Source organism: Limanda limanda, chromosome 1 (genome assembly GCF_963576545.1).
Source record: "Limanda limanda chromosome 1, fLimLim1.1, whole genome shotgun sequence".
Taxonomy (NCBI): domain Eukaryota; kingdom Metazoa; phylum Chordata; class Actinopteri; order Pleuronectiformes; family Pleuronectidae; genus Limanda; species Limanda limanda.
In genome coordinates this window covers 5,597,577-5,622,897 of record NC_083636.1, presented here as the reverse complement: position 1 = coordinate 5,622,897, position 25,321 = coordinate 5,597,577, and the positions used below count along the sequence as shown (strand labels likewise).

At 43.0% G+C, this 25,321-nt stretch overlaps 1 protein-coding gene across 2 annotated transcripts in view; it reads right to left on the bottom strand.

Annotated features, from left to right (window-relative positions):
* vav2 (vav 2 guanine nucleotide exchange factor) overlaps positions 1-25,321 on the bottom strand; it is a 182,772-nt gene that overhangs the window by 6,274 nt on the left and 151,177 nt on the right. Inside the window, exons 5-22 of one of the 2 annotated variants that reach the window (XM_061072567.1) lie at positions 22,590-22,695; positions 22,320-22,334; positions 20,844-20,942; positions 18,758-18,826; positions 17,654-17,754; positions 10,330-10,429; positions 9,483-9,578; positions 6,473-6,541; positions 6,177-6,263; positions 4,812-4,897; positions 4,591-4,723; positions 4,250-4,264; positions 3,858-3,967; positions 3,642-3,743; positions 2,533-2,625; positions 1,258-1,411; positions 312-383; positions 50-111 (exon numbers count right to left, since the gene is read on the bottom strand). In XM_061072567.1, the coding sequence (XP_060928550.1) occupies positions 50-111; positions 312-383; positions 1,258-1,411; positions 2,533-2,625; positions 3,642-3,743; positions 3,858-3,967; positions 4,250-4,264; positions 4,591-4,723; positions 4,812-4,897; positions 6,177-6,263; positions 6,473-6,541; positions 9,483-9,578; positions 10,330-10,429; positions 17,654-17,754; positions 18,758-18,826; positions 20,844-20,942; positions 22,320-22,334; positions 22,590-22,695 (1,569 nt within the window). The remainder of the gene's footprint in view (positions 1-49; positions 112-311; positions 384-1,257; positions 1,412-2,532; positions 2,626-3,641; positions 3,744-3,857; positions 3,968-4,249; positions 4,265-4,590; positions 4,724-4,811; positions 4,898-6,176; positions 6,264-6,472; positions 6,542-9,482; positions 9,579-10,329; positions 10,430-17,653; positions 17,755-18,757; positions 18,827-20,843; positions 20,943-22,319; positions 22,335-22,589; positions 22,696-25,321) is intronic. The other variant, XM_061072573.1, reaches the window with a different exon arrangement.

Genomic DNA, 25,321 nt, shown 5'->3' with positions numbered 1-25,321 from the left:
TAGGAGCAGTATGGCGATAACAACAGTCTTCTGAAGTTCAGGGTCTTACCAAGGATAACCGTAGTAGTCTGATTCCCTGGAGGTCTGCCGGCTCGATAGCGCCTGGAAGGGCTGCAGCAGACAAACAGAAGCAGCACATTAAAGAAGTTATAAACAGAACAGCACTGTGGTAGAGGGATATATATATATATAGATTTATATGTGCACCCCCCCACACAGGTAGTTAAGTGCACACTAAAGAGAGACAGCAATGGGCTGTGATCTCAGAAGCAACACAAACTGCAGTGAGTCACTGAGAGCTGGCCACAAACCTTCGGGTCCAAACAAGGTTTTACACACGAACTGGGAAAGAAGCCGCTCTTCTGTGTTTGTATCAGTTTCCCCTGGAAAATAAAGAGCAAGAGAAGTTTATTTATAAAGCACACAGAGAGAGAGAGAGAGAGAGAGAGAGAGAGAGAGAGAGAGAGAGAGAGAGAGAGAGAGAGAGAGAGAGAACTCAAAATGATTTACACAAACTAAACAAATGTGTAAGAGGGTTTAAAAATACACTGAGAAGTAAATTAAAAGTAAAAAAGGAACACAAAAACACATGAAAATACAAAAAGTACGATATAAAACAATTGTTTATAAATACGCAATGCATTGCACATGTGCACAGTTTTATGGATATAAATAGAAAACGTGCAACTTTGGCGCCCACTAGTGGCAGAATCAGAAAAGTCTGTGCTAACAGACTGCACCAGTTTTCATGTGAACTGGTTTATTTTACTACAAATACATTTTGTAAGTTATTAACAGTAGAAAAATGATTTAATTCTAAATATCAGATACTGCAAGTTATCTTATGTTATCTCGGTATAATGAAAACAGGGTCTGCAGCTCGTTAGACTCACTTCAAAGTTTTAATGTATTCTCATGTTTTTAATCCAAACCTAATCCATGGTGTTTATCTTTGGTTTTAAGTGGGATCAGACAGCAGATTATTTCACTTCAGAATGGATGATATGAACACGATGCTAATTAGGGAGCTTTAGAAGTTCTGCTCGGTCGATTTTGTTTCCTTAGTTCAGAGCCAGGCTTCAGTTTAGGAACAACAACTTGAAACATCCTCGGCGCCCGAGTCAGCACTTTGACCTCAGAGTCGTGGAATCGATGAGCCGGAGTCCAGAGCCAACAACAACTGTTTAACTAAAGATGTTCCTGATCTACATTAAACCACACAGCCTCAGATAGGAAGTGAGACAGAAGTGCAGCTACCTCCCACCACGTCGAGTCCGGGTCTCCCTTCAGCAGCTCGATGAAATCCCCCGTCTGGAAACTCAGCGCCGTCTTCCCCGGAGGCGTCGGCGTGCCGTGGTAGTTCCTCACGGCCACCATTTTGGGACCTGGAAAACACAAGCATGGATTCGTGCTTTAATGGGAAGAATAGAAGCACGAGTGTATGTTAAGGTAGTAAAGTTTCTAAAAACCTTTATATTTATCGGCAGGGAAAGATTCTGTATTTTGGTTTTCCCTCTTTGGTAACTTTATGATTTCAGTTGATAATACAGGGCTGTATTTATATATTTTTTTAAAACTTGCTCTCTGGGTGAAGTAGTCGTCTCCAATAAAAACAATATAACCATAAAATCCTGGGTTTAAATCTGATCCAGGATCTTTTTCACGGAAAACTCAGATTTGATCATTTCCAGATACACTAGTTCAATTCTGATTTCCCTCTTACGTCTAATGTCTTCAAATCTTTGAATACATAATGATATTTAAAGCACATACAGTAGTATCTCTATGTATGTTTGCATTGCCCCCCCTAGTCTCTGAGAGTGATAATGTTGTTTTGGTTCATGTGCAAGTGAACAAATCCACTAGATGTCAGTAGAGAGCTGTGCTGTTCAGCCTGTCACTGAATGTCTCTGTTGTCATGTTAGACGACAGGAAGTGCTGTTACCTGATGACATCCCAGGTTCCTGTTGAAAAGGAAACAAACAGGAGGAAAACACACCATCAGTGAGACAGACACTAAACAAAAGACAGGAAATGTTGATAATAAATAAGAGGTTGCTGTATTTGACCAACTCACCAAGTCGAGGGGATCTGTAAACAAAGATATGGACACAGTCAGAGGGGGGGGTATTCACAATTTATACCATTATTATTTATTAGGGATGAAATAAAAAGTGACATTTAACAATGACAAATTTTAGAATGTGTGTTACACCTTCACAAGGGCTGCACTTTCATTTTGTTTTTGTCAAAATTAAAGAAAACGTCTCTTTTTTTATTTTGTGTCAAAATATACATTTATATTTGTCAGTTGAGAAGGCTTCAGGATATGAAACGACTCTTAGCTAAGTTCATTTCCCCAATTGGAACCAAACCCAGTGACACGATGGTTCACACCTGCTTAATGAGCCTCTGGAGCCTATTAAAGCTGTGGCAAATAATTAATTAATGTATTAATAACAATAAAAAAAAGCCCTTTTTAAAATGATAATAAGAGAATGTGATATTCTATTAGAGGGTGAGAGGAAACACCTACTGATTTTACAGATGGTGATGACTTCCAGACACTCTTTATGTGCTCCTGTTCCACAGTGAGAGCAGTAGTAGCCCTGATAGAAGATGCCCCTGAGGACACACACAGGAAGAAACACACACACACACACACACAGGAAGAAACACACACACACACACACACACACACACACACGCTAATGTAAACAGGAAGTGTCTCAGACGCAAATTAACTTCTTGTAAGTACAACCCACCGGGGATCCTGCTGCCTCTTAGTATAATTCTATGATTGCAGCTACACATGCTCCATCGTTTCCATCCTGCGACCCCTTTTTAAAAATCACAAAATAAACTCCCTCTATTTCAGGCCGTGCACTTCGGCGCTGTATTTGATACACACACTAAAACGCTGCATGCATCGCACACTGCCATGTTGAATAGCGAGCGCCATAAATCACACAGGGGATCTGCTGGGGCTGCAGCAGTAATTAGCATCTAGCAGCGAGTGAGGAAACGCTGGTCCCTGCTCCGCCTGGATTTAGGTCAGCTGGGCCCTGGAATTTGTGGGTCAATACGCAGTGTGGAGTTTAGCCGGCCGACTGTAATGGAGGTGAAAGAGCTTGATGCAGTGACACGACTGATCCCTGCTGCAGCGGCGCTCCCAGGGGAGGAGGAGTGTGTGTGGTGTCGGCCTCAGTCACACTTACTAGAATATGTCCTGAACATTACTTCAACACTAATGAGGGAGCAGGTTTTTCCCTGTGTCTCTGTTGCTCAGTAAATGTGGTCGTTTCTCTTCAGTTTGTTTCTCGAGAAGCATAAATTCTACTTGATGCACAGTTCTCTGCTTAAAAAAACTGTGGTGAATATTAACCATGGAGATTTACTCTGCTGCCACATCGATTTACTATAGAGCCACTCGGAAGTATTTAAGTAATACTTCATTCGTTTAGAGTGGGTTGTAGTTTTTACTCCTCATGCCAATATATTGACTTTTCCAATTTAAAATGCTACATGAAAAACATGAACCACAGATAAAGATAATTCTACACCTGTTGATAGTTACAAGGGAATGCTGTTGGATACTGGTGAGGACTCATTCGTCACTCAGCCTGGATTCAGTTAGTTACCTCAGCAGCATCTTGCAGGCTCGACAGTTGGTGTTCTTGTCAAACGTGTGCATCTGGAAGTTGTGCTGATTGGCCGTGGCTCTCTCCGGCTTGATGTTGGACCTGGATGAGAACAGGAAGGTAACATTTAGTTTCCCGTCATGTATCTCAATACAATCACACAATCTCACAAGTGTTGTGACAGGAGCTTCATTACCACAATGTAATTAAACTTACATGGCCATTTCAAACTGCTCCATCCACTTCCTCTTTGTGTCCTCGGTCTTGCAGAAGAACTGGAAGCCCTGCTTGCCCTGCAGGTGGATCAGGTAGAAGCCGTACGACCACTAGGGGGGGAGAGCGAGTGAAGAACAGACGGCAGAGACACGTGTGGATGACAGACAGAGATAAGCTTGTGATACAGCTTTTAAAACAGTATATATGTTTGTATTATATTTGATCACATTTAATTTTGAATTTAATGACGCTCCACATGCTTTAGCGATGAGTTTCACCAAAAAAGCTGGAGAGCCAATCACAGAGCTGCTGGGTACACGTGCAATCCACGGCATGATTCCCATTAAACACTGGAAGATGAGTTAAATAAAGAGGGGTTGACTTGAGCTTACCATTTTTCCACTTGACTGGTAAGCATGCAAAAAGAAAGACACCAGAGAAAGACCCAGTTACACATGCAAACATGGAGACACATGCAGATTCAACACAAAGAAATCAAATAAGCCATGTTAGTGTGATTTCATGGATCCTAAATGACCTTCATTGCATTTACATGATCTCTCAAGCATGAGTGAGCACGATGTGTTTACTCCTCGTTTCTGTATATCTGTAACTAGCATCAAGGAGCTCCTCCGGCTCAGGTGCATCATGGGTAATGGTTACACAGGAAGTTTCATCAGCTGATAAGTAAAGTAAAGATCTGCAGGAGAAAAGAGTTCTGCTCATTTCTCACCTTCTTCACGTCTCGGTTGTTCATGGGGTCGTCGGACATTTTATACGACTGCAGCTCGATGATCTCCTTGAGCTCGTAGCTGTAACCTTTCCTCTTGCAGACAATCACCACTTTATCAAACAGGAAGATGTACCTGAAAACAAACACACGTTGGATTTATGGTTTAAGCCGTGAGATGATGTTTTTGTTTTGGCTTTTTCCAGAGAAGAGTTTGGCCTCACCGGTCCTGTTTGGTCCGGTTGACGATGGAGCAAACCTTCAGCTCTCCGTCGATCTTTGGCCTCCCGTACTCCTCCAGCTTCACCTGCTGCTTCGGTCACAAACACACAACCAATGTTAATCCACTGCACATCAGAAAAACTTCATGAGAAACCATTAATAATTCAGCTGAATCTGACTCTCAGAGAGAATCCAAATAGATACGTTAGGAGTGGCACAGCATGGAAGCTACAAATCACAGTTTGAATCCACATTTTCTGGATCTCTGGCTCGTGTACAAGTCCAGAATAAACCGGGTGACTTTGCACCTCAGCAGGAAACAACAGGTGTTGGAGCGTCGTGACAGAAAAAAGAAGTGGGAAATGGAAAAGTGAAAAACCATCTGGAATCCACAGAACTCAAGACCGGATGATTTATTGAGGACAATCCTGACAAGTGGAAGCAACGTGATGTAAACAGTCTGAGCAGAGGAGAGAGAGAAGGAGAGAGAGAAGGAGAGAGAGAACGTGGACAGAACGATGGGCGACTGCTCGGTGACGAATCGCCCTGACAAACTTTATACCCCTGCCTGGTGATAACATTAGTGCCGCTGTATTAGATTCACATACACACAAAACTGACGTCTATAAAGATGTCAAATCAGGTAATGTGACAGTGGCAGATATACACTTTTATTCACAGATTTTTCTTGGGGCTTCAAACCTTTAGTTGACAGTATGAACAGGGAATAGGGGGACAGAGGAAGTGAGAGAGAGATAGGGAAAGAGAGAGAAAGAGAGAGGGAGCGAGAGTGGAACACGTGCAGCAAAGGGCCGGGTTGGAAGTGGACCTGTGGCGCCCCGGAGGTTTGATGCTGCGATTTTGCCTGAATGAATTGCATCATTGTATGCGTCAACTGAGATGTCAACACTTCCCCTTATGTACTTGTGCTCGAGGTGCGAGGGACTTGTGCAGTGTTCTCCTAAACGTCACAGGCATAGAAGAAGAAGAAGAAGAAGAAGAAGAGGAAGAAATGCAAACAGAGTGATTTTCCTCCGGGATCGAGCTCCAGGCTTGTGTGCACTGCTCAGCCTCGACAAAGAGTTATTTTTTTCCCACAGTTTCCTGCAGAATGCTTCGTCTTTACCAGCGATTTCTGTGATTTCCCTCCTGCAGCCATCTGGGAATCTCTCTGCTCCCTCATGTATGAAACGAATGCGGTGCCATAGAGATGCTGTAGAGTTCGCAGACTGTCCGCTTGTGCCAAGTTCAGATAATTAAAGACCGGAAATGCAAGCTTAAACTAGGCTCAAGTCTTTAAGGCAAATTACCAAAACAAACAAATAGCAAGTAAAGCTCTGCACACAATATTTTTACAAAATACTTACAAGATTCTCGATAGAGTTTTGGAATTCACCGATTTTCTTCAGCGTCTCGTTGTCCCGCTTCACTTCGTTGATGTACATGGCCAAGTCCTGAGAGGAGAGACAGAGAGACGAACTTTCAGCCTGAAAGTGAGGAATCTTTCTGACAGCTGTCATATCAGAGTCAACTTCTGCTACTTCCAGCCACAGTGGCTGTATGAAGGCATTTATGCATCTTTGGCTTCAAGCGCCGCAGAGTTCTTATGTAATATTGTTTTTTAAAGCACACTCATGAATGCACAAACGTGTGTAACACCGACCTGCATCGCTTCCAGTGCCTCTTTGAGCTGTTGCCTCTCCGGACGGTCAGCGGAATGACTTAAAAGTTCCTGCAGAGGGAGAGGAGAACAATTTCTATTATTAGTATTATTATATAAAACAAAAGCTGTCGTTTAATACAAAAAATAAACACCTCTGTTGTCTCAGAGTTATGAAAAGCACAATAAAACCCTATAGAGCTACGGTTGAGGCTGTGAGAGATGCTCAGTATCTGCTCTTTACTGTGATTAAGGATGTGACACTGACGCGGACGCAGATGGAAACAAGACGTCAGCGACATACACAAAAATAAAAGACACACAGAAGCTGCCAACCGCCTCCAGGTCCGACTGCTCCTCCTGGTAACGAGATGACGGCGGCAAATCATATCGTCTCCTCGGAGCCAATCAATACCAAATACGTTAGATGGTTTTAAACCATGAGTGTTTGGCTCCTGCCTCCAAACGCAGGCGTGTTGGGAGCGATTTATAAAAAACTCCACTTCGTGACGAAGAGAAAAACAAAGTCTGATCAGATCTTTCTGCGGGTTTGTCATCTTTTGCAGCTTTCAGGCACCGGCTCAAAATCACATGCGACACATGACTAAACAAACTACTGTACTCTTTGAAATCCCAGTGCACGACAGTGAGCTGCACAAACCAAGTTCATGTTCAGGTTGTGTCAGTGTCTCCTCTGCTCTGAGTCACGTGTTGCACAAGATGACAAACACACACACACACACACACACAAACTACACACATCCACCATGACTGGAATCTCTATACAGACAAATAATCCAAACTCGATGACTCTGAGGTGTTGAGGTTCCTCCTCTGACTCACATCCTGAGGCTTCACACAGCTACACAGACAAAATCAAATATAAGTCATAAGCCTAAAATCACTTCTTCTCACTGGATGAGTTTGAGATCTGGATTTCATCTATCGTGCAATATTTAAACTGTCAATTATCTCTGATGTTTTATTGCTTTTGTGTGTTCTCTGTTGTTTTTTGATGTTATTTCATTTCAAGCCTTTTCGACACTTTGGTCAAATGAGGACACCACACCATATTGTCCTCCCGGCTGCCCCCCCGATGTGCAGGCGCCCTGAACAACCCGTCCTCCAACATGGACGTCACCCCTCACTGGCTCCCCACCAGCGAATCAGTGCCACCGGGAGGGAACCACTGTTCCACGCTCTGTAACTCTTGCACAAGCTGTTTTACAGATATAAGAGACACAGAAACTGTCTCATAAAAACACTGTGAATTCATCAAATATTCACGTCCTGCTGGAAGAGAATCACCTCGGAGACGACTGGGCTGAATTCACTGGATTCAGAGCTGCAGGACATGAAGAGTGAAGAGATCAGAGTGTTCACACTGGAGCAAATAGACGTGGTGCGGTGATATGTGTGCAGCATCAACTGAGGACGTGCCGCTGGGCATGAGTGGACACACACACACACACACACACACACACACACACACGCACACACATACAGACATGTACACACAAACACACAATCTCCTTTCCTCAATCTTAACCATCACTACTTGGAATGCCTAACCCCTTTAAGCCCTAAAACTAAATCAAACCGTTCTCTCTCTTCACTCTCTCTCTCATACACACACACACACACACACACGCACACACACACACACAGACACACACAGAGGAACCTGTCGCTCTGACAGTGCCCAGGGCCTCAGCAGCTCAGCAGTGTTCTCCTGTGGGAAGCAGTGAAATGGGGTGAGTTTAATCTGATTAGTGCACAGTGGATTTGAGTCCAGCGCCTTGCTGAGCCTCCTGCAGCGGTTCGATTCAAACAAACACCAGAGAAGGTGAAGCGCTCTCTCTCTCTCTCTCTCTCTGTGTGTGTGGACCTGCACCGGCCACCTGACACAAACACACCTCGCCTCCCTCCCTCCCCAGGGTCGTTATGCACCGCATCATAAACTCATATGCTCATCCATAATTGAGATGCAACGTCAATTAATCTCTGGGAGTATTTGCAGAGCTCAGTTTGTTTTATACATGAAGACCAGGAGGGGCGCTGCCGGGAGAAACACTGGCTGAGGTCAGATATTGTGTTTTAATATATATGCATAATGGGCAAAAAGGGCGTCAGTGCAGAGCTTCAATTAATGATGAGAACCACCAGCAGCCAATCAGTTCTCATGAATGGTTACACAGGCTGGGAGGGAACAGATCTAAGAAGAAGGAATTATTTAAAACATTTTTTTAATTAAGATTTAAAAGAGAAGAACATACATGGATTTAAAATTTGAATCAACAATACGGATTTTAAAAAGTTAATTTATTTTCCGGGTTTCAATTTGACTGCTGCTAAAACACACTCTGAAGAAACAAGCTTTATTGTACAATTCGTTATTAATTAATGAAAAAGGCTTAACTGCCGTTTCCATGAAAACAAAATCCTGAAATGATTCAAATCTTTACAAATTCAAATTGTCCAACAAGGAAAGTAATAAACTAATGAATAATGAAAATAGCCGAACCAAGTTAAATGCCAAGTAACAGCTTGTGTTACGGTATCTGTGTCCAAGTTGTTGGTTCACTGTTTACAAAGCCAACAAACACTGTTTCATGTGGCAAGGTCAAACGTCTGGAAGAGAATCACAGCGCTGGTGAACAAACCAGACGAACAACAACAACTTTCAGAAACTGCTGAAACTCTGAGACAAGAAACGACTCAACAGGGCAGGAAGTGATTAAAGTAAACAAATAAAAACGAGGTTACAAGTGGAAAAATCAGGCTTTATTCCACAGTGATCGGCCGCAAGTGCTCAGTTTGAGGCAGGAATCTCCTCAGTGAGAAGGTTTAACATTTAAAAACAACAGAGTTGAGTATATTTCAATCTGCTTCATTCAAGGAGAGGAAATTCCTTCAACTGTACAACAACGGAGGGTTATTTATTATATATTATGACTTAAATGCCATTTTCTTCTTCATATTGCAGGTGTAACAGACGTGTGGAGCTTCCTACCTTCAGTAGTAGGTGATACTTGAGAACCCTCTGCATGGGAACCACCAGAAGATCCTGCAGCTTGAACTTCCCCTCCTGCACCTTCAGGGTACATTCCTGCAGGGGGCGATGACACGAGAAGCAGCAGCAGAGCAGTCATTACACATAATGCACCATTGTGAATTTCCCCCCACAAACAAGCACTCATTCATTATTTAATCATTCATAATGTGTTACACCGGAGCTGTTACTTCCACACATTCATGCGACTCCATTAACAACAACCAGTTTATTCTTCCAGGGCAGAAAAGCTCTGGACGTCTGTGACACAATTAGCTCGCAGGCCGACTCCTGGATTCCTCCGGATAATGTTTTACAATTTCATATTCTGGCTCCAGAAGAAACTGCCTTTTGTTGGATTCTTCCTATAATGCTCCCTCACAGAAATAAGTGAGTGGGAGTTTTTCCGTTTTTATAGCTGTGCAGCAACAAAAACCTGCTAATTGAAGATTTTAGTGTGAGGCAACAACAGGAAGCTGTGACTCTGCTTCAAAAGAGTTATAATCATCTTGGTCTGTTTGTCAACAGCTCCCACAGTCACTTCTCTGGCCAGGCTCACTGCTGACGTGCCTCAAGCCCTCAATACAGCAGCTTTACACTATCATTAATTCAGATTCTGCTAAAAGATTCTGGTTTGGAGATGGTCGGGGAATAATAGCTGCAATAGTTGCACTGTCTTGCAGCAGAAATAAAACTCTAAATATCTCAGTGGTACACAGCCCTTCACTATTTATATTTCAATATTTAGGGTATTACTTTAAAGTTTGACTAAATAGTGATTAGTGAGTGATTTTATATTTTACATTACCTCCACTTTAATCTTGACGTCCTCCCGCGTCGCTATTAGCTCATCCAGTGTCTTCTGGGCGTTTTCCATGAGACTGCAGTACTTCCCATAGATCAACAACCTGGAGAACGACAACATGCAACAACTGTTAAACCCGACACTCGTCTTTATCTCGTTGCCCTTCAGGGAACATTGAGAGGAATTTGCACATTTCGTTGAATATCTGTAAATGTTTGACCCCGGACGCTTCTGCCACATGCAAAGGTCAAACTCACATTATGTCTACACCTTAAAATATACTGGAAAGTGATGGTGGAACAATCTACACAATAAATAAACCTCCAGTCATTGTTCCAGGCTCCAAAAATAAAACTTTAATGTCAAATTCAATCTACAGTGGGGATCTGACTTTCCTTGTCCTGTGAGACAATTGTTCAAAGCTCATAACATTTTGCAATATGTAAAAATGAGGCCTTAATAAGTGCTAATGAATCCTTTAAATCTTTTTTTTAAAGCGACAGAGACAAAGAAGGAGATATCGCTGCTTGAGTCCACAATCATCTCTGAACTGGTTCGTGTCCCGGAGCCTTGAGGCAAAGCCCTGCCGACTCATTTTAAGATTAATAACACAATTTGAGAGGTCAGCCCGAGGATCACTTGGCACTATGGGGGCAGATAAATGAATATGTGAATACATGTATTATGATTAGGAATAGATGTGAATACCATGAATAAATAATGACTGGATTCTCATCCCTGGGCCATATTTTGGAGGAGCGGCCTCCTCTTGCAAATACGCCGTAATCACACAGAGCCCAAATGAAAGATGCTGTGTTTTATCAGTTGGTGCTCTTATCAGCATGAGAGAGGCAGGGAAAGAATCTCCTAATTTCCAGCAGTGAGGATATGAGAGCAGTGCTCATTAGGTATTACAATGGGACCCTGACACAGATCTGTGGGGATGGAGGGAGGGAGTTGAAAGTCATCTCGCCCGGAGGAAGCCGGCACACATTCCTCACTCTCGCTGAGTCAAAGTAGGGCATTGGCACGGCTGGTACGGTGCCAAACGCCCCCTGGTGGTGTTGGCACTCACTCTCTCAATCGGAGCCTTGAATTGGGGGGTGAGGGGGGTGCAGAGAGTTGGCAGCCTGAAGACTTAATCAAGCCTCTTATAGATGTGTGACGCAGACAAACAGTCCGACCGGGGAAAGGTTGTACGACAGAGCAATGGTGCAACAATGTGGAGTGAAATAAAAAGCAAGATCACGTGGATTCCTGCTCTGTGGACATGTACACACACAGATACAGACATTATTTATACCGCTGATGCTTTAAGGATCAACTGCAGCCAATCCCAGCTGACACTGCGTGAGAGCCGTTCTGTCAAGGAAGCTCACATTCACACCTAAGGTCAATCTAAAGTCTCCAATTAAGCAGACCCTACTGTGCATGACTCTGGGCTGTGGGAGGAAGATGGAAACAGAAGAAGAGAACATGCAGAGCTCCACAGAGAGAGGCCATGAACAGCTGGGGATGTTCCCTGCAGTGAAATTGGGTTCAGACAAATACAGACTCTTATAATACCATATATAACACTCTAATATTTCTGTGAGTAGATCTTAAAAATGATTTCAGTTTGACGTTGCTCTTCCCAAAACTCGTACAAAAGGCCCAAACTGCTGATTCTCCATTATTAATACGAAAGCATCTCTTCACATGAATTATTCCGCTGCAGAAATTGTTTCTAAAATGTCGAGGCTGTAAAACGTGTGATTCAGTGTCATGTTTTTGCCAGAGGTGCAAATGTGGAACACGGAAGAACAAACCGCTCCTTAAAAGCAGCGTTTCCCTCACACCCCTCTCAGCAGATCTACCAGGAACCATCACTGGAGCCCAGGCACGAGTTTGGAGTAAGGACCCCCTGCAGAGAGGCTCCCACCCGGCTTGGTTAAACCAGCCGGGGGCAAAATCCTGCTCCTGATTAAGACTTGATCCGCAGTTGGAGAGACAGCTCCCTTTAGCTCCTCCCGCTCCTCCAGGGCGGCAAAGTGATTGAGATTAATGGGGGCTTTGATCAATTAGAAGACGGGCAGGCGGACCGAGGATCCAGGGGCACGAGCCAGAGACGCCCATCACAAAGTGGGGACACAAAGTGACGTGGAGGTCTTCTTTAAAGAAGCTGCTCCATGACAGGAATGCAAAGAGCTGTGAACGGGGGAATCTTTGTGGCAGTAAAAAGAAAATGTGAGGAAGACGAGGAATAAGAGGCTCGAGACAGCCAGCTCCATGATGCTGTGCTGGGGACGCTTTTACAGCACATGTGTTATATGGTTCAATCTCACCCCTCTCATCAAACACATTGTTGTTTTCAGCAAAAGTTCACAACCATCTGAGGAGTGGAAACCAAGCCAAAGCTAAACAACGTGAAACTACATCAGATAGATGTTAATGCTGCCGTGTGCAAACTGGGTGTGAATCCCACCTTAAGCATATTTGGTGTAAGGTGTTGATTCAAAAACCACGATGACCCTGATTTGTTTTTATCAGTAGATGTGTTCTAGTGTGTTTCATGCAACAGACCAGTGTGGTAAATCAGAGATTAGAGGTTGTGTATTCAGCATCATGGACAGATGAAAAAACTAGAAAATTAATCACATCAGCCGAAAATGAATAAATCTTGTTGGTCTTTGTTGGGCACATAAATAACGGTATTGCTTCCTGGCATCAAAACATCACACCCAAGGTCTTTTAATCACAAACAACTCATCAGTAAAAGGTTAATGTGTAAAAATTTAAATGTTTTTGTTAATAACAGCTTTTCCTCGGAGACGTGAGACCTCTTCACCGAGACAGGCAGTGGGACAAAGGAGCAGATGACAAGTAACCACACTGCAGCCATCATCAGTCTGTGATGGGCACTTTCTCCTCTTGACACCTTGTAGACACACGTCAGAGTGGGAGGTAAGTATTCATCATTTCCTGTTTTCTCACCGCGGCTCTGCTTGAATATTCACCCACTAAAATACTCTGTTAAAAACTATAATCGAGTCCCGAATGTTCTGAATATTTCAATTAAATTGCAAATCTTAAGGTAGCACTGAAGCCTCTTTCCAGCCTTTTGCAAAAGCAACTAAAGAAAACCATGAGAGATTGGAAATGGTGTAAAATAATTCACTCTGAACATCTCACGTGGAATATTCATCCAGCCGAGCTGTGAAGGCTCCAGAGTTTTTCCACAGCTGAGCGTAAATAATGAAAATGCTTCTTTGTTTTTGCACCTTCCGTATGCGTCTGAGCAAACATTGATTTTACTCACACGAGTGGAACTATGAATACGATATAATTTCTCGACAACGAGGAGTGAAAACAGAGGATTACGGGTTTATATGCATTTCATTGATTATTCCCTCTCACTGAGCCGAGTGGAAATATGAATAAGATCCAGTTAACTGACAACGAGGAGGGAAGAGAGTGGATTTTATGTCGAGGGAGACAAATAAAACGACAAAGTTATCTCAGTCCTCGAAGCAGCAGGACCAGGCCCATTAAGTTTTAATTGTTAACTCGCAAATAAAAAGCATTTTTATTTTCTCCGATTAGGACCAATTGGCAAGTTATTCACTTGGGCCATTAGAGAAGCTGCAGCAGTTCAACATTCAATTTGCAAACAAGAAAAAAAAGGCAAAGCAAAGCACGGCAGCATCCAAACAGCGGATTGGTTCGGGAGCTTTCCTCTGGGCGCTGGAGTTTGCTGCTGCAGTAAAAACTTGCTGTATATTTTGTTTCTCAGCACCGGCGTTATCGCCCTGCTGTGCTGGCCTCTTTCATAATGAGGATGCTGTCGTGCACGCTCTTTCACAGGAAATGCAATTTTGAGTAGCGGCGCCCTGGGCCTTCACCCCTCCCCCGCCCGCCCCCGGCTGAGCCCCCTGCGAGCCGAGCCAGGCGACTGAGGAAATCTCCGGGCAAACCAAAAGTGACAGGGTTGTGGAACCAGCTAATATTCTGCGACATGTGGCATTGGGACCCCCTCACCTCCACTCAGCGAACCGGGCGTACAGTGAATGGAGGAGAACAAAGAGCGAAGACCTCCGATGAAGAGGCTCCATGATTAGGCATCGCAAGGACAGGAGGGAAAGAAGATTACTCCAGGAAATGAGTCGGGGAAAGTTGCAAATGAGGACATCAACAAGAGGGCACTTAGACGCCCTTTTGGTTTGTAGAGCCTCTCTGAGCCGCCTGCTGGTTCTGCCTGTTTAGGAATGGAGGAGTCGTCGTGGAGATAAACCGGTGACATTCTCAACGTGGCATTCACCTCAATGACAAATCCGGAGAAAGGCTTTTCGTCTTTCGCGGCGATGTGAGAGAAAAAAAGGAAACAAGCACATTGTTGCAAAGGTCACGGGGACTTACAAGCAGAGATAAGCAAATTATTTATGCAGAGGCAGGTCCTCAGGAAAATTGCCAAGATGCTTGATGAGAGCGGTGCCGTGCGGATCCAAATCCCCCCCCCGGTCGCTGTTGTTTATGGCCACGGAAGAGACGAGACACCGGGGTGGGCCGATAATGAGGGAGGTATAGATGTCAATCACACGCAGGGAATCAAAGCCTGTGACGCACGGAATCTGCAAATCTAATGAATCCCCTTTTACTCAAAATAACCCTGCGTCGCATTTTGGAAAATGTCGCCGAGGGTGATTTATAACAATGAATGCTATACGATAAGCACATTTGGTTATGAATAGAAGGTAAATGTGACATTTCTGTCGGAGATTGGAAGGTTAAAATCCATCACGGAACAAACAGGTTGAGTGTCGAGCTGTTTACGGACTCGCACTGAACTCCAGGGGCTGAATGTGAGGATGCAAATGATCGAGTCAGATGCTTCGGACATTCTACGGAGTATTTATCAGGAGGAAAAAAACTCAAGGGTGAGATGAGCGAATACAAATATCTCGAGGGGTAGGAGGCAACATGTAGAAGATGCTGAGGAAGACGTCATCTCAGGAGGACAACGAGATTCGAGAGCTCAACAGACGTCAACCCTTTCCTGAACGAGCAGGAGATTATGATGTTGAACCTCTGGCTGTGTTTCTTCATACATGAAAGACGAAGTCCAGATGTTGGTCCAGAAGATGTCCGCACACAGCCAGAGGTTCCACATCTTAATCTCCTGCTCATTCAGGAAAGGGTTGACGTCTGTTGCGGCGTAGAGAAGGCGCATCATGACATTTACATTTTCTTCACAGCGGCGTCGGCCTTCATCACCAAGAGCTCTCGAATCTCGATGTCCTCCTAAGATGACGTCTTCTTCAGAATCTTCTACATGTTGCCTCCTACCCCTCGAGATATTTGTATTCGCTCATCTCACCCTTGAGTTTTTCCTCCTGGTAAAAACTGCGGAGAATGTCCGGAGCAACTGACTAGATAATTTGCAACCGGACAAGTATCTAGAAATTGTAGAAAGTATAATTCCTGCTGACCTCTCCTCTCATATTTCCCCTCCAGAGCTTTCATGGTCCAGGTCCTGTATACTGGGACCTTCGCCAGACTGGACCTTATCTGGGATTGCGTGCAAACGAAGACTTCAGCCCAGCGCCCAATCAGATCAGAGAGTCAGACGAGCTAAATGAGGGAGTGGCAGCATGTGCATGGGAGACGGAGGGACAGAGTATGGGCCGGCTTCCGTCTATTAAATAAACGGAGTCTGTTCGAGTCAGGTGCTCCGGACATTCTCCGGAGCTTTGACTGGGAGGAGAAACTCCGGAGTGAGATGAGTGAATACAAATATCTCAAGATGAGTAGGAGGCACCATGTAGAAGATGCTGAAGAAGACGTCATCTTGGGAGGACTACGAGATTCGAGACCTGATGAAGGACGACGTTGATGTGAAGAAAATCACGTGATTTCCACATGAAAATATATATGTCAAGACGCGCCTTCTCTACGCTGCATCCAGACGTCAACCCTCTCCTGAACGAGCGGGAGATTAAGCTATGGAACCTCTGGCTGTGTTTCTTCATCCGTGAAAAGACAAACTCCAGATGTTGGTCCAGAAAATGTCTGCAACATTTAACTGGACATTTCTGGTTCAAGTTTTTGGAAACAGGAGTGAAATCAAAGTATCTAGAAACTGTGGAAACTATAATTCCTGCCGCCCTCTCCTTTCATATTTCCCCTCTGGAGCTTTTATGGTCCAGGTCCTGTATACTGGGACCTTCGCCAGACTGGACCTTATCTGGGATTGCGTGCAAACGAAGACTTCAGACCAGCGCTCAATCAGATCAGAGAGTCAGACGAGCTAATCGAGGGAGTGGGAGCGTGTGCATGTGAGACGAAGGGACAGAGTATGGGCCGGCTTCCGTCTATTAAATAAACAGAGTCTGTCGTGTCACACCCACTTTCTCCTACACGGCCCTCCAGGCTTAAGGAGGAGTCTGCGACGAGCTTATTACCTATATGCAAACTGACATCACCCATAGAAATGCAGCGACTGTCTGATTAAGAGTGCCATCAGAATCGCCTGGCAGAGGAATATCATACTTATAGATGCAAGAACAGGTAGAAGCACACGTGCAGGGGGGTGTGACTCCCTCCTGCAGTAATGAGTGCATCATTCCACGGGTCGGATCCACGGCCGAGGATGAAATTATCACCGGGGCCAGAATCTATCATCACCATCATTACGATTACCTGTGAAGCAGCCGCACTCAGCAGGGGGGGGGGAAATCACTGCCCCCCCCACTCGGATGCAATTCATCCACACGTTGCTCAGCAGCTGTGCTCCACAGAAACTCATCTGAGACAAAAGTAGAAGAGTTTTCTAATCCAAAACCTCTAAAGTCTCTAAAATCCTTCACTTTTCAATCAATCCGGTAGAAAACGAGCTCGTTGTGAGAATTCGGTTCGAAATGGAACGGATACGGCAGATGGCTGCGAAGGCTTATTTCATTCATTTTAAAGGATTAAAACTTAGAAATAACATCATTTACCGAAAAAACCAATGCAAGGAATATACAAAGCACAACGCTGTGGCTGCACAAGAGGACTAGGGGAACGGGACTGTGACACGCTAATGCTTTCTTAAAAGGATTTATTCTGATTGTTTCGGTTGAAAGAGCAACAATATTTGCTTACTCAGCTTTCTTTCCTGTTTTAACCTGCTTACTCTCGGTAAACATTAATCCCATCAATCCTCCGACTCTGAGCGCAGCCAGATAAAATACGTTGTTTTCTTTCAATTAGCTTTAAGGGGATTTTAACTATATAAGCACAAAAACATAGCCCCGGAAGCCTAACACAGTGTGTGTGTGTAGACATCGTGTTTGGATTGTAGGTGACAAACCTTTCCTTGAAGTCCAGGAAGATCTTCCCGAGGCCACTTCCTCCTGTGACCATGTTCAGGTCGATGCCTCGCAGCAGAGCAAAGTGGACTCGGATCACATCCTGAGCAGAAATCACAATAAAGAGTTATACACGGTCACATTCATTGATGGATCGATAAACATACATATATACATAATATCCACATTGTTATAGACTATGAGGTACAGTGGGTCTGCAAAGGAAGTATGTTTGTTCACATGTTCAGGATGTTATTTATTATACAAACATGCATTCTTATATATTAATAAACGGCTCAGAGAGATACTTTAAATTCTATTGTGGAAAAGCTGATCTCTCAAACATGTGGACGCTGCAGTTTGGAACAAACATCACTCAGATACAAATAAAAACATAGTGTACCTATAAATGATTTATTGTATTTATTATTTAATGTCTCTAGCAAGTACAGGCAGCTGCAGGACAGTGAATGTGGATCTGACTCGTGGCTGTGCTCATTCTGCTGAAGGTCACCAGTGCAACAGTGAGGTTTATTGATGTGATTTTAATTTAACAGTCGCTGGACAACGACACGCTCTTTGGCACCGAGGAGTAAACACTTGTTTACACAAACAATTCGTTGTTGGCTTTGGCGAAGCGTCCTCCATTAAGTAAACTGGGACAGTGTAACTGACACTGGAGTCCAACGCAGATGAAAAAGACTGAGAGCGTTTTTTTACACTTTGTATTTGTTTACAATTGATATTCGTAGTTTTTCAGATTGTAAAGCTGTTTGTAGAGAACATGTGATACAATACAAGTGTTCATATTGAGTACTGAAACCAAAAGTGGCCATGAACCACTGGAAATTATTTAAAAAATAAATACAAATAAAGAGATTTTTCCTCTTTTCAGTGACAGTAATGAAAACTTGAAACCAGAACACCTCTGCATACCGAGCAGTGAATTTGTATGAACACCCACGACGCACACACTGAATAACCCACACATCCTCTCATTCATCCATCCATCCATCCATACACACATTCAATTATTCACTGGCTGTGTCACAGATCCGGGGCTGTGCTGTATAGAAATCATTTTCTCCGCTCCAGCGATTACTCACCTCGAGGTTGACAAAGATCGCCTCCATGTCCTGCGGACTCAACACTTGCTTGAGAGGGATCATGTAGTTCTTCAAGGGAAAAAACAAGACATGAGTCAGGGAAATTCTTTTTTTACACAACATACGAATAGATTTCCTCTTAAAAGCTTGAATAGAAACTCAGGAGTTAATAGATTTTTCCGTGTTGGAAATATATCAATGAAATGACGTACAGCTCCGGCTAAGCTTTTAGCAGATCTGAGAACTGAAAGTGAACTGAGATAACATCAATACCAGGGTACGCAGTAAAAGTATTCGATATACTTCTGCTCACGGTATGTGGAGTTATTTGATTTCACTGTTATAACACTGAGTGCGTCATAAATACACCGTGTACAGCTGCTCTCTTACAGGAGGAGAAGTCCTCCAGTTCCTTCTCCAACGCTGTTTTATGGTTGTCACATTCCATCATCATAATAATAACAAATAGACCAACGAAGAAGCAATGAAGAGATGACGGGCTTTATTAACCCCAACTCAATTAAGCTTAACGAGTCCTCTGATCATAGGAAGGTTATTTATTCTCGTTTCGGTCTCGTGTTGGTCTGAAGCGGGAAACGCAGAACACACATTTAGTTTAATGAAATTAGCGGAGCGGATGATTTGTGGCACTCCATCAAATTGCGAATGAAATCTGTCGGCGGGGAAACCAACGTGTGGGCAGCGCAGATCTTAACAATGGTTCATTACCACACAGAGAACTGGTGTGTGTGTGTGTGTTTGTGTGTATGTGCTTCTTTAAACACAGAATTTGTATGGAGTAATATTGAGGGTAGCGATGTTAATTCAGTGATGTTAATGATAATGAAAGTTTACAGAGTTTCCAGGGCTAGCTTATGCAAAACGTTAGATGCATATACGGAAGAGAACGGAACCTTCTGTCTGTTCTCTGCGTTCCTTTCGTCTTTATTCGTGAACGAAATATCTAAAAGCTCGGATGAAACGGAGCAAGCAGAGCAGTACCACTGGAAATCCTGTGGGGGCAGTGTAGCCAATAATTCGAGAGACAACTGTAGGAGACGAGAAAGAAATGTCCACAATGGCGGGACTTTTTCAGGAGAGACATGAGCGGGTCAGAAACTACAGGCGCCTCCACGGAGGCCATTTACGTTGATGTCAGAGACTCTGCGCTGCCCTCTAGTGGATGTATCGCTTAACAAACCATGGCAACGTCAAGGAAGCGTGCAAATATGTGGTAATTGACAGCGACATTGTTTGAAACAGACTCTTTCTGTTCATTAAAGCAGCATAAATGAGTCATAGAGCTTGTGTGACGATCTAACAGGAGCAAACACTGCAGTGCAATCTACAAGACCGAAGAGAGTTCTGTTTCAAATCGATACACAAGCATGTGGTGGAGGTGAAAATGCATTTCTTCGGGGGCAGTAAACCCATCAACACAAAGGTGAGAGGAAGTCAAATAAAAAAGTAAAGCAAAGAAAACACAGAAAAACGCTGTGAAAACCAGAGTGTTAAGATTTATATACAGAGTACGTGACTTTCCTCAAGCCTGTAAAGAAATAGTGTGTCCAGGAGGGGGGAAGAATACATGAATAATGAATAAATAAAAGAAATGTCAGACAAATGTGTAACAAAAGGGGGGATGCTAGTGTAAAACATTTAAGCAGCTATAGCAGAGCTGGTAAAGCTCTTATTCTGAAAATATGAATGTCTTCCAGTTTTGGAAACAAATGATGAAGAGAGTTTCTCAACCTCTCCAAAATAAGATCAGTTTTATGAGAAGCAATTTGTGTAATGTGCATTAAGATAGTGTGTGTGCATGTATGTGTGTGTGTGTGTGTGTGTGTGTGTGTGTGTGTGTGTGTTCACGTGTACTTAAAGCCACAGGGCTCAGTGTCACTTCGGGAGGCTGAGCCAGTAATAACCGTATCGATCACCTCCTGTGACATTTCTGCTCCCAAGTCAATCTGCCAATAGCTGACATTTCCCTGCTGTGACCCGGCCTCACGCCCCAAGAAGCCACAGAAGGAAACACAACACTTCTTGTACATGGATTTTAAAGAAATGAAGTTTTACACACACTCACCTTCTCTATGTCCTCCAGAGTCTTGTAGTACTTTGCCTCCGTCTCCTGGATCTCCACCAAGCAGCAGTTCCTCTTGTCTTCTTCCGTCATTCCCATCTTCTATAGTGACAACCAATCAGGACAAATGGATTGTAAATGATCACGTATGAACTCCGTCATGCTCCACTTCATCCAGTTTTTTTTATCATTTGTAGTTTGCGCACGATCGTTTCATCCTTGGTGTTTCACTGACGATTTTACATGAAAATAATATCGATAGTAAAAATCTACAAGGATTTGCATTATCTTTATACAATGGGAATTCAAGCTGGAGACAATTTACTAATTTACTACAAATCACAGCACTTTACAACTGACTAGTTTGCAGTACTATGTTTAAGATGGGTTGCATTTTGGGTAAATATTAATCTTTAATAGTAAATAATAATGCTGTAATCACGTGGATATTGTACAGCAAGAATATCTTTGTGGAAACCAAATCTTTTACTTCACGATCAAATTATTTAGGCCTTGTTTTAATAGGTAAATTACCAACACATAAACGTAATTAAATTCCAGTAATCTCTCCACGAGGTTTGTTTTTCCAGGGACTTCTGGGTAATATAATTGAATATGCAATTTCCTGTTTGGAAATTAGTCATTAACATCAACTGCTGGAACAGAAGCAAAATGCACTAATTAATTAACTTGATTTCCTAATCAAAACTGAACCAGATGGAAAATTCACACGTAAGATGGAATGAGTAGAGCTGCTGGCGTGGTTTGGATAATGTGAGGTGGGGAGGACACAGAAGCAGCTTTTGTGTGTTTGTTTGTGTGTGTGTGTGTGTGTGTTTGTCTGTCTGTGTGACTGAGGCATCATGTGTATGTATATGAAGATGTATCAAGTTCCAACCATCCAAGCAGACTGCAAATAGTGGGAGGATGGAGATGGAGTCGAGATAGTTTCTCATGAGGCCTGATGTCTGTGTGCGTGTTAGTTTGTGTGTGCGTGTGTGTATATGTGTGTGTGTGTGTGTGCTCATTCTGTACAGAAAGAACAACATCACGTAATGCGTACTCTCTGTGACTCACTCTAATGAGCAAGGTTAAACACACACACACAGTTGTTATTCCATACTGTGGCAGTGATATGAACATCTTTAAAGCTGAGTAATCATCTAAGTCCCCTGGGACAGATCTGACTGTTGAAAATCCCTCCAGCACGTAATCAACCAATCAGGACGTGTGTATTTGTCTCGTGCTTTCGAGGTCGGACGCCTCAGCTGGCCGGTCCTCGCTGACATCAAGTTAGCTGACGTCTCTGATGGACCCTGAGTCACACCTGGGAGCAGATGAAGTCACTAATATAATTGGCCTCTCTGTCTCTTGGGACGATATGAGTGTGTTTTAAAAGGACTGTGATGGAGGGAGTTCACTGACAGGGTGGGTGGTGGGTGGGGGGGGGGGGTGAGTCACAAACACAGCGGCACTCACCTGCATGTATCTGATCTGCAGCGTGAGGGAGGCAAAGCAGCGGCAGTCATTAAACACACAAACAGTGTACGACAACAATACAAGTGTTGTCTCAAGGACACAAGTGCGTAGGAAAATGAAACCACGCAAAAAGAAAAGAGCCCTGAACACTGTCAGAGTCTTACATTGAAAACAACTGTAATAATATACACAGTAAAAACACTTATGTGAACAATAAGTGATAAAAGATCAACGATGATTAAAGGGCAGGGTTTACTTCAAAGTTCTCACCATGGGTTGTCGTACTTCCACCTTAATAATGTCCTCATAGATGTCGTCCCCATCGTCGTCACACGGGACGCAGTCATAGATGTCGTCCTCGCCCAAGTCATGTTCACTGGGAAATTAAGAAAAACACAGAAATAAACATGTTAGATGAAAAGATCTAAACTCAACCCGTTCCAAGGAGGAGGGAGAGCAAACATAGATAGATAGATAGATAGATAGATAGATAGATAGATAGATAGATAGATAGATAGATAGATAGATAGATAGATAGATAGATAGATAGATAGATAGATAGATAGATAGATAGATAGATAGATAGATAGATAGATAGATAGATAGATAGATAGATAGATAGATAGATAGATAGATAGATAGATAGATAGATAGATAGATAGATAGATAGATAGATAGATAGATAGATAGATAGATAGATAGATAGATAGATAGATAGATAGATACTTTATTAATCCCGAGGGATATTCAGATCATCCAGTAGCTTATACAGTTAACACTTAAAACACCTCACTGACATACAAACATAAATCACATACGGAGAATATATTTACAGATACAGGAATGGAATGCAATGATGTGATTGTGTCAGTGTCCAGTAGGGAAGTGTTCTTGTGCTGCTGGAGTGGAAAGTACACTAAAATATAAATATATATATAAAACAACAAAAAAATATACATATATAAATATATAAATATATAAGAATATGTAGTGGTAAAGTCCGTGCATGGGGCTAGTATAGCCAGTAAAGGGATCAACAGTTGTTTGGTATACATCCTTCAAATATGGTTTATTCTGTTACCAAAATGCAGAGCTCCCAGCCGGCGGCCACTTGATCCGACTTCAACCCCGGCTCACAAAGGATAAATCATTCTTCTGCCCAAAAAGAGTGCTCATACTTTAAACTGATCGATGAGAGGCAGCGAGCAGTCAAACCAGAACAAGCTCATTATCGTTCCCGACCCGGATCTGAAGAGCGGTGGAGCCTCAGCGGGCCACGACGTTCACAAACCTCCGCTGAGCTGCGTTACTGAGTGGTGGCATTTCTCTTTAATGAGTTTATGTCGCTCTGGCACCCGGCTTCCGAACTGACCTTTAATTAGGCAAGCAGCCAGCAGAGCACAGACAGTCACTGTGGAGAGCAGCATCTACTGGGAAACATGCTCCAGGAGCCGACACTGCACCTCCCTGTGCTGCGTGACGCAGGAGCCGTTATTGTTCGGTTATACATATTGCAGCAGTCGAGATGCCTCAGCAGGAAAAAATGCTTCTGGCCACGATGGGACCATATGGATGTACTTAATAAGCAGGGAGCTTTAAGACTAAAAAGAAAAGAGGAAATAATCGATTAAACCCAGTAAACAAACTGGAAAGGCACTCAGAAGAGCCAGTAACTCCGCCAAGGCCCAACAGTCCCCTTTTGAAACTGTGTTTAAAAAACTGCCTCACATGGATTTTGACTTGGATCTGCACCAAACCGCACACACACTCATTGATATTGGCTCTCTTAATATGGCCTTTTAAAAAAAATCAAGATCGATGAATTATTCCCTTGGAAATTGGTGAAAATGTCAATTTGTCTGGATTCAGTTCAAAACATTAATGAGTATTTTCTTGGCTCACATCCCATTCGTCCATCAGGTTTAGTGGCAATCTGTTCATTTGGTTTTACTATAACTTTACTATATCAACTTTAAGTATCCTGAAGTATTTATTAGTGGTTTCTGTTTCCATATTACCCGTGGATATACAAGCAGTATTCACTGGATTACTTTGATATTCAACTAAACTTAAAAACTTGATTATCGTAGGTCAAGTTCTCAAGCTTTAGTGATTTCAAAGATTGTTTTTACATCCCCAGCATGCACTCATCCCTTTCACCTTCATTTGTTTTGATCCTGGTGGAAATAAAGTCGTGAATACTAAAAATAAATACAGATAAACAACTCCCTCCACCTCTGAAACCATGGCTCCGGCTCAGCGAGAGTCAGACGTCCTTCAGCAGGACACTCGTGGCCAAATCAACAGATGGCGAGTAAATGGAGGATTTCTGTTTTTGGATGAATAGCACCTCATCCGAATAAATCTATTTATGATCCCCAGCATGCAAAACTATCTGTGTGATTCTGTTAAAACCCCTTGACGTCCTTTTTTGGCACCAAATTAACCAGGCAAAAATAATTATCCAGTGACGAAATTACTTCTCACTTGATTTATATCCTCAGTTCACATTTTCAGAAGGAGTTTATTGTCTCAATCTGTAGTTTAATGTCTCTTTAAATGGAGTGTGGTGTCCATTTTGTATATTAAGGCCACATTCAGAGTCACATAGACGATAAAGCACAGTATGCATTAAACATGGATACCGTGTGATTGACAGCTGTCCAATGGGGAAAAGGTGAACGTCCTCCAGCTCTCGATCAATATCCTTCACGTTAAGATCTCCTAGATTGAATATTTTATTTGGATTGTGTGTAGTTTGTTAATTCATGAACAAACAAATAAAAAGAAAGTGATATTTTGTTGAGATATCTACATTTGACCTTCTACATCGGGCATTATGTCTAAAACATCCCTCCCATCACTGTCTGTGTACAAAGAGGATAAAAGAGCCTTGAATCAGATATTCAGTGTTGTCGTCGTGGGATGTTTGAAGTTGTAATTGAGGTGGCCTGGTTCACTGTCAGCAATGTGTAACGCTTCTGTCTTCATTAAGTAAAAGC